This window comes from Aythya fuligula, chromosome 5 (assembly GCF_009819795.1).
Source record: "Aythya fuligula isolate bAytFul2 chromosome 5, bAytFul2.pri, whole genome shotgun sequence".
Taxonomy (NCBI): Eukaryota; Metazoa; Chordata; class Aves; order Anseriformes; family Anatidae; genus Aythya; species Aythya fuligula.
This window is the reverse complement of record NC_045563.1, coordinates 16,339,389-16,349,503: the sequence shown is the minus strand read 5'-3', so window position 1 is coordinate 16,349,503 and position 10,115 is coordinate 16,339,389. Positions and strand designations below refer to the sequence as shown.

Here is a 10,115-nt window from a genome sequence, read left to right as displayed (position 1 = left end):
TCTGTTTTTTTACAGTAAGCCATGATCTTTTAAGGGTTTTTATCATTCCATACAAATTTAAGTACAAAACGGGAATTGTGTTTCAGAAATCATAGTGAAGAGGGCTGAGGCAAATCACAAGACACACTTGTTAACACTGTACAGCTGGATTCGAACACAGATACTGACGACCTTGTGACACCTAGCACACATGAAGAATGGTCCCCAGGTTTCAGCCATGCCTAAGTGGGGAGCACGGTTGGCGAGTGAAGGAGAACATCCAACAGGACTCATGTGTGAGGGGCCAGCTGTCTCAGGACTGCCGAGGTCCCAATGAATTACTGTCACTTGATTTTAAGAATGACTGCATTTTAGTATGTCGTCCTCACAAGGGTATACACAAGCCATATCACATACTGAATGAGAAATAAATAATAAAAGATACATCTAATACAGCTTTTATTTTTAATTATTTTTGTTTTTACAGCACTGACTTTACAAGAGGATAAACAACTCATTTTTAGGGGCTGCTAACATCTGAAACAAAGAAGTCACTATTTTATACTCAACATATACTCAACCTTTTAATAACTTTATATATGTATATATGACTTTTCACACAAAAATGTTAAAATAATTTATACCTAAAAACTACTGTGTAAAGAATGAAGGAGGAAATAAAATGTGGGTTTCCTTAAAAAGGATGGAAGAGGAAGACCTGATTTTCATGAACTCCGTTCACTGTTTCACCTATTTCTAGATTTTCAAGAGCTTTCCAGGCCATCAACAAGAACTTCACAATGCATCAGGAGCCCCATGCAAACTCATGGCATGCTGGGTAAGGCCACCATCAATTGAGCTCATGGCCCATGGGCATCTGCTGGTGTCAACCCCAGGGTTTCGGGGTGAGAAAGGTGGAGAGGAAAAGTCTCTCCAGATTGTTACACAACCAGGTGGAGAGGAATCCTGGCATGTTGGTATCAGGGCCCACTGGCCAGGACTTCACCCCCAAACCCTACCTCTCCTCGCCCCATTTCAGCACATTTTTTAACACTGATTTTTTTCTTCCACAGGGAAACTGCACGACCAGCAGGAATGGACCAGACCCAAAGAGTCCCCTACACACATAGCGAGAACAATTCAGCGCCTTTGCTTGCTTACAGGTGTTGTTGTGCCTGCATTGCTGAGGGATGACTCTAACACCTCCACCTATACCTGGATCCTCTCAAACTTTAACAAGCTTCAGTAATTTCTGTGGCCATGTAAACACGACAGAATCCACAGAGGATGTGTAACTCACCCAGTCAAAAGCTCAACTTTTGATGGCCTGGAGATCCACACAGAGTGAACAGGGAAAGGAAAGGTAGTGAAGATGTGGAAAGTACTTTTCTGGAAGTTACAATCCTCTGAAATAGATATTAAAGCAATATTACAAATAAAATCAGCAATGTGATCTGCAACGGTGTGTCTGTTTATCTATGAAAGCGCGAGGAGATTATATTAAAGGAAATATTTTAATCTACACAAAGCATTTTCACATACTGCTATTACAGAACACACGGTTGCAACGCCATAAAGTAAATGTATACTGAATACAAAAATCAATACATCTCTTACTAAAAAGGAGACAGGGAAAAAAATAGCAGGGTAATGCAAGTGAACTGCAAGTGTGCACATGGGGAGACTGCTACAGACTCAAAATAGACTCTATTCACTAAAAAAATACAAAACCCAAGACTTTCTGCACGGCTGTGGAAGAAGGCAAGGCTGTAAGCTAGTGTGAAAAAGCCCGACTCACTTGTGACTGCTGCCACACGAAGACTTTGGGAAACCAGTGTTAGTCGAAGAACTGATAAGCCTGGAACTTATTTTTGTTGGAGGGAAACAAAAGTTTCCATTTTCCTTTTTTGCTCTGTTATTATTAATTATTTTTGCCAGTCAATTCAAACCTCCGGCCACCTTTGTTCTGTTGCCTTTGGACTGTGTCCTGCTGCTTTTACCTACACTGCTCCAACCACTGCTCCCCGGCTGGACATGGCCTGTGGTTAGCAGGAGAACTTCAGGCCGTATCTTGAGCCATCCTCATTACTGTCAGCTCCTCCTGAACCCACAGGGTGAATTTCTTGGTTCGTATCCATCTGTCAGGACAGCAAATTAAGCTGCTGGTTCTCCATCCAAGCAACCTGCTGCAGACCTCTGTGCAGATACTGATGCATTTCAAATGGGGATCGTTAGTCAATTTTCTCATCCCAACAGTCCGAAGGGCATTAATAAAAGCAGCACACCTCGTCCACCAGACGGCCCAGCCAACAGGCAGCTACGCATGGAGCCTGGAATAGCTGGGCACGTGGTTAGCCAAGGCAGAAAGGCAGGGGCCAGGCGGTGGGTGTGTTACACGAACCCCAGGCATCAACACCGACACTCACGTTTGTGCAGGCTGCCTGTCTGCAGCTGGGCTTTCTGTAAGGATCTGAACGTCCTGGTGCCGTCATTGCAAACCCGACCATAACACGGCAAAGATCCCTACAGAGGAAGGATGATGGCGATGGCTTTGCGCCATGGGCACTAATGACACCATTCAAGTTCTCTTCAATCGGGCAAAATCTCCATCTACTGAAGCCAAGCACATAATTAGAGTGGAAATCACAGTCCAGTCTCCTCCCTCACGCTGACATAAAGCCTGGAGAAGTTCCAGTGAAGGTACTGGTGGTTTTGTGGATTTATAACAGTGAAGCAGAACAGAAATTGATCCATAAGAAGCTAACTGGTGACCATGTAATTTTAACGTAATTGCTCCAATCAACACCACAATAATAACTATGCCTCTAAAAACACAGCAGAACCTTTTCTAACCCACAATAGCAGAGTTCAAACAGACGTTATGGAAAATCTCCCTCAGATTGTCTGCAATTTTAAGAGCAAGGGCATTCTGATATGGTCTAATATTACTATATGTCCTTACTTTTACAAAAAGAAAGAAGGAAAAGAAGAGACTACAGAACATTAACCAACTTACTGTGAAGCTTATCGTAAATCAAAACTATCCTGAACTTATCAAATGAGGCAGCAATTCAGAAAAGCACTTTAGCACAGGCTTAATAACATATGCATGCTCGAATATTTCGCAGTAATGTAATTGTACGTCTGAACACCTGGTAATTTACAGTTTTGGCTTTTAAAAATTGGTCTCCCTATCTGCCCATGTGATTCAGCAACAATCTAGTATAGTCTTAGCCATAACAATAATTTCTGCAAGGAAATAGAGTAGTACAGCAATCGCATGGTAATTTATGAGACAACTCTATTGTAATGCCACATCACAACAGGTACCTGCATACTTGCACCTGGTAAATTAAAGTGATACCAATACATTTGATAAATAAAAAATAAATTACAGACTATGGGAAAAATGTCACTGATCACACCAATGACCTAAACTTGTTTTCTAATTACAGCCAAGGTCTGGAGTAATATTTAAATATAGCATTTCTGTAAGCCTTCAGAGAATTACAAAATAAACTTTTAACAATCATTTGTAAACAAGTTTAAAATGCACAATTATATTTCAGTAGTTTATTTTGGAGAAATAAAGCAGTGCAAAATAGGCCAACCAAAATTCAGAAGGCAGCCAGGAAAATAAAATTCTTATTTGATGTTCTAACTAGGAAACAGCATACAGACATTTCAATTGGATCCGACGCTCAGATTCATGTAAACATACTTGGTTTGAAAGGTCTTGAGTTACCAACCCAGTTTTAACATCATCGCTTCTTCCCCACCACCCAATTAAAAACACAAACAAAACAAATCAAAACAACAACAAAAAAAAGCCCAACCCCAAGCCATTGTAATAAAGGGAGCAAAAGGCAAGTCTACAAACACTCCACCAGCTGGTTACAAGAAAGTACCATACAAAAATAAGCACTGGCAAGTTCCTTCCTGAGGGTATCTTTTGTTACACGCGCAACATAAAAACACTTTTTATTTCAAACGAACAAAAACAAACCCCAAACTGTCGATGTCGATTTTATTTCAGTCATGGCTTTACGAAAGGTTTGGTCTACCAGGAATACTTGTACAAACCCTTGCCTATGTACATCTACCTGACCCACGCACACCAGCAGACCTGCAAGCTGCAGCCACCGCGGGGTTCGGCAGCCTTGAAGCACACCAGGGCTGTGAGGGGCGCCCGGCTCACAGCTGAGCTGCAGCACCCTGGGATCCGACAGGCACCACGCTGACCAGGTCCTCCCAGTCCTTACAGGAACACTTGAAAGTTCGTAACCCCTCTAGCGGTGGGATAATCTCTTGTGTAGATCACCCACAGATATCCAGTCCCGGCTACAGAAATTCCCCTAGAATGGCACTTGGGGAGCAAACCCAATCTCTCCCAGGGAAAATCCGGTTTGCACAAAGTAATTGCTACACAACACTCGCCAAAATGTTATCCCCTCCAGGACTGGTCCCATCAGGTAGGGCGCTGACTTATTCACACAGTTTACTCCTCTCTCTGTGGTCTACCCAGGCTTCAAACTCTAGATCCTTTCCTTCTGAGCAGGCATCTAGTACATGACACTGAACAAAGTGGTATTAAATGCTGCAGTGATGGGTGCTTTTCACATACCTGCTATAGAAAGATGGAGATTACCATATCTGTAAGCTAGGAGCTGAACTAAGGACATTTTCTTAACACCACCCCCTTCAGAAGTATTTTAGGGCTTGTAGAGGGAAGGATAGGCCATTTCAGTCTACCAAAATAGTGTCTACGTTCTCAGCACTGACAGACTTGGATACTTCCAGTTTAGTGTTCAGAATTGGCAAAAGCTGCAGAAATTCTCAGCAGCAGAAGATGCTGCCTTGCTGGAAGGTGCAACAGGGGGGAACACTGTAGGTTTACTGCACATCTCAAGAGATGCGATGAGGCTGTGCTATAGCTTCCACATCACACCAAGCACTCCTGCAAATTACCACACAGCCTCCCCTGGCAGCCAGCAACACAAGGACGTGGTCCCTCAGCTAGGACTGTCACGTCCTGCCATCTCATACAGGTACACGGTTCTGCTCACGTTTACCTTGCAAGAGGAAAATAAAAGGCAGTGACTGTGTTATCCCTTGGATCCACAGACCAGGGGTGCTGCTCCAAGGAAAGCGCCCAGCTCTGTTCGGCAGCCTGCTGGCAGAGCTGTCCCAGAGCCCTCCCAAGTGCACGAGGGAGAATTGAATGCCCTGCTAAGAGATGAGCTGCTCTTCTAGGATTTCACTGCTAGCAAACGATTGAAAGGATGATATTTGATCAACTAAATCACTCAACCTAACTATCTGCACCCTTTTTTTCAGACTCCGGCCTGCCTGGACACACTTCGCTGTTGGCAAGTGTAGCTGGAAGCTGCTAGTGACTGGAGCCGTGAGGCCTGGGGGGAAAGCTGCGGAGCTGGGACCAGGGCGACCGCATCAGTTGTGCACCCTGAGCACCCAACAGCCCGGCTGCTCGGTTCCACTCCGAGTGCCGCGGCCCACAGCAAGCTACCTGGCAACACCCCAAATATGTTTCAGGAGATTTGGTTTAGGGACACTGAAGCTGTCTTAGCTTTCTTTTGCAATGGCCTACCTAGAAAAGGGGAATGGGGAGCATTTTAGGCAAAAATCTCTAGCACTGTTACATTCATACATTCCTTTCAACATTATTATCTTCTTGAAACCATGAGGTCCGATTTTAAAATGCTGGTCACCAGTGATTACAAAGAACAATAGAAACGAAAGAGCAACCCTCCCACAATGAAAGGTCTAGTGTTAAAACCCATGTGTGTGTAAACTCACTACAGATTTGCAACTGGAATCTGATGAAATGGATCTGAATCACTTTCCCACCCTCTCCCTCTCAGTCCATTTCATCAGCAAATCAGGTTAAATCAAATGGAAGTTGTTTGGTTTTTTTAATTATTTTGCCTTTTTTTTTTGTGTTGCGTTTTGTATTCCTTTTTTTCACAATTGTACTGTTACAGCCTGATCTGGTTCTGGGACCACAATTTGTATCCCTGCGGCTTCTCCTCAGTCCATGGAACTGGCGAGTTATTGGGAGGAAGCTTTTGTCGCCAATGTAGCGACGCAGTGCTGCTGGAAGCTGGGGGACACTGCCGAGTTGCAGCCTAGTCTCTGGTGTTGCAGTTTTACTGAGCTGTTGGTCTCGCTTTCCACAATCCAGGAGGAGTCTTTTCCCATGACGCTGAGGCAGCCCGTGCCCGCGCAGCATATCCGCTCGTCCATGATCCCACCGGTCTGCTCAGCCAGGAGCTTGCTGCGGTTTAGCTGGGTCACCTCGGGTGCCTGACCCTGCAGGACAGCAGCTATGTGGTTCAGGAGATCTGTGAAAAATTCCGAAACGCCCTCGTAACCTGAAAAGGGAGAAAACAAAGCAGAGAAAAAAAAAGGCAATTAAAGCGTTTCCGTAAGTTCTCTGAAAGGCTTCTTCTACTAGTTTATTTCTTGGGCTTTCCTTGCCCTGCAGCTTATCATAAAATGACTTTTTTTCCATGATGTCCCTGTGACTGAAAGCAATCCAAGTCCAGGTTTTTCCCTAACTTACAAGCTCTGCGGTGTAACACTGATCTTCTGCATCCTGTTCCAGCATACACTGCAGAGACTGGCTCTAAAGCATTTTCCCTGAGGGTCTGGACCTTCTCTAAAATTTCCCAACAACGCCCCCAGTTAGGGAAACCTCAGAGAACAGCTCAGCATGCTTTACACCCTACAGAAAAGGCAGTGGGAAAGAAGCAGTGTGATCCTTGTCTAATCTAACCTGCCTTGGCACTTAAAACATGTTCCCCACTAGAACAATATCTGAAAAAAACACTCAGGGGACACTATGCATATGTCGATGATACAGTATTTGGTAGAAACACCAGGATTTGTTTTCAGCACTGAAACCATATTTCTGCATGGTTCTGTTACGAGATTTCGGACAATTTGCACTGCAATTTAACAACTATTTCCTGGTTTAAAAAGTTGGTCAAATACCTGAAGACACTACATTTTTCGTGATAAAAAGGGGGGTGGCAGGTGTACAGAGCTTCTGCTTCCATTTTAAACACTCTGGTATGGGAGCAGTTTTATGATTACATTCATGTTAAAACTGAATGAGACACACACTGTGTCCGTACAGTGTTTTGCAATAGATCATAACTATGACTGCATTAACGGAAATTGGCATCAATCTGATTTAGTATTTAGAGGTGACACGACATGCAGTGTATTTGATGGGCTAGGCTGATTGTTTTAACATGTCTATAGAAGTATTCTGCAAGTGACCCAATATTAGTACAGGGGACTGAAGCAATAAATAACAGTTTAAAAGCTCCATGTGAATAGCACACATTCAAACAGATAAACACATGAGCAGAACCAGAGACCACAAAGTAAATGTATATTTTAAAACACTTTTAGTGACGTGATCGCAGGGCAGAAGAGTCCCTCAGAGCCATAAATAATTCAGCTTTAATCTCCCTTCTCCTGTAAAGCCAAATTCCTTTGGCAGTAATAAACCAACTTCCTGAAAAACACAAGGTAAGAGGATAATTTAACCTTGAGCTAAATGTGGTGGTTTCATGGTGTATTTATATCTCATACATTAACCAATTAACTCTTATTTAGGCTGCTACATTGCTTTGGATTTTACTGCACTCGACTGTAATTCTCCTAGGTACTTTGTAACAGGTCTCATATGGTTTGTGTGACAACAGCTCCCCGTTTTCCTTTCTCAAAGACCCTTCAAGAAATTCCCCAAACAAATCAGCCATTAAAAAACTTCAAGTTTCCCAGTGCCCCCCCCATAACCCATCCATCAGGGACAACCGGGGCTCTCGTGGCCAGCCAGGGGAGCCAGAACAAGATCTCCACCTCTTTGACAGAGGTGCTTGTTACGCTTTCTTGCTTATGTAAAAGCCATGGGATTAGCCTTCAAATCTACTCAGAGTGCTTCCAGCTCCCTGGGAATAAGCCATCTCCATAGTAACAGCTTTAATATTCAGCGAGGAGACCCACAGTACCCTAGAGTGTTTCATGTCTGCTTGGTGAAAACAAGCCAGCCTTGTTTGAGAGCACACGGCAAACTCACAAAGAAGTTACATTAAATATTTACTGGGAATAAGGTGGCTAGTTATCCAGTCCTAAAAGCAGCAGATGCTACAGAGTAAGGACGCATATATACATTTGAGGCAAGCTTCCTCTGTGCTGGCCTGCTGCACACTGGGTGGAAAGACCCAAATAATTCTGCTTGGTCACTGAGAAGAAAGTTCACACCATTAAAAAAATATATACAAGGAAGGGAGGAAGAGAACCAGGGTGTCTCAACTCTTGAGTCACGATATGGGGAAGGCTGCAAATTCTGTCGGTATTGCCTCACTCTCTTCACGGGCTGCTGCTGCAGATCTTTCAAAAAGAAAGATCTTCAGGGCTGAATTTTGCTATGACGAAAAGTCTCCAGAGTCCTCTGGCAGGGCATGGATAGGAAGGAAGTCACCCAGCAAACACAAATGAAAACAGGTACCCTGCACCTCTGAGCTCTGCAGAGTCAAGAAATGCCTGTGGGCACTGTTACGCTAGTGCTGGAGATGCTGCACACCTGACTGGAACAGACCTTCCTTGGCCTGGCACCCGCTCTGGTTTTCTGCACCTTGGGCAGAGAGAACTGGAGAGCCCGGGGCCTGCCCTGGCAGCAGCATGCCCATGCACACAGGGAGCACGTCCGGATCTGATGCTTCCAGCTGCCAAATATAAGCACAGAGCCAGAGGGTCACACGTCCTGGTGACAGGCAGCTGCTCGGGCTCAGTGAGATCCCCAAGGGATCCCCAGCCACTGCGACACAGCAGTGGGCCCCACGGAGCCTCTTCTGTCCGTTACCTGAGGTCACAACACAAAATCCATGCACTATGTGCCTAGGCCTGCAGTTCAATGTCTCAGCTGGTAACCACAGCTAAATATAGCCCAGGCGGTTTCCTACAGAACAGCAGACACCATAGGCCTTCTGGGCATTTATCTTTAAAATCTTTTTGAGGCGTAGCTGGTGCTAAATGAAGCAGATAACAAATAACACCCTCCTACGGGTACACCTTGCTGTGTGGCAGGCAGCTAAGCACCACAGAGCCACTTGCTCGCTCCCTCCCTCCCCTCCGCAGTGGGATGGGGGAGAGAATCAGAGAAAAGCTAAAATTTGTGGGCAGAGACAAAGACAGTTTAATAGGACAGAAAAGGAAGGGAAAAAATATTAATGACAAAAGAATATACAAAGCAAATGACGCAATGTGCAACTGGGGTGCAGCAGCACCCCGGTTTTATTGCTCAGCACGTCCTCATGTGGCATGGGGCATCCCTTTGGCCAATTTGGGCCAGCTGTCCTGGCTGGGTCCTCTCCCAGCTCCTTGTGCACCCTCAGCCTGCTCACTGGCAGAGCAGTGTGAGAAGCTGAAAAGTCCTTGGCTTAATGTAAGCATTGCACTGCAACACCTAAAACATCAGTGTGTTATCAGCATTATTCCCATCCTAAGTCCAAAACACAGCACCATACCAGCTACTGGGAAGAAACTTAACTCTACCTCAGCCGAAACCAGGACACATCTGCTCTAAATTCTAACTTTACATAATCTCAAGATGACATCCATGGATTGGCAGGTTCAAATGAGCTTCAAACCTGATAGACACAAAAGACAGAAGAAAGGAAGCCAATCCCCTGGGAGCTGGACATGGCTTTGGTCAGGCCTGCCCCGTGCTGTAGCTTGAGCTCCATGAAAGAGGCTTTGAATGCTCCTGAAAGGGCACCTCTTCCTCTCCCTCCCCAAAATGCCGTGGTGCATTGTAATGTAACAGGTCCCCAGGGGGTCTAACTTGGCTCCAATTTGGCTCTTCTGCAATCCTTGCAGGACAGGATGACCTGAGCAGGAGGAATGAGGGAAAGGCCCTTCCTGAGACTGCAGTGAGCCAGGAACAGTGTGATCCCACTGCTGACACAGCCCATCGGGGACTCTTTTGAGCAGGGCAGCATTTCAGCTGCTCATTTACAAGGTGCTGACTTCATTGATGAAGTCAGTCCTTGAAGCTGCTCATCCTCAAATCAAACTGGCCCCTGGAGCGAAATGCATCTGCC

The 10,115-nt window shown here is 45.0% G+C and overlaps 1 protein-coding gene across 1 annotated transcript in view; it reads right to left on the bottom strand.

Annotated features, from left to right (window-relative positions):
- Positions 1-421: 421 nt before the first annotated feature.
- ITPK1 (inositol-tetrakisphosphate 1-kinase) overlaps positions 422-10,115 on the bottom strand; it is a 139,255-nt gene continuing 129,561 nt past the window's right edge. Inside the window, exon 10 of the mRNA XM_032188420.1 lies at positions 422-6,371. Coding sequence (XP_032044311.1) covers positions 6,049-6,371 — 323 coding nt within the window. The 3' untranslated portion in view covers positions 422-6,048. The remainder of the gene's footprint in view (positions 6,372-10,115) is intronic.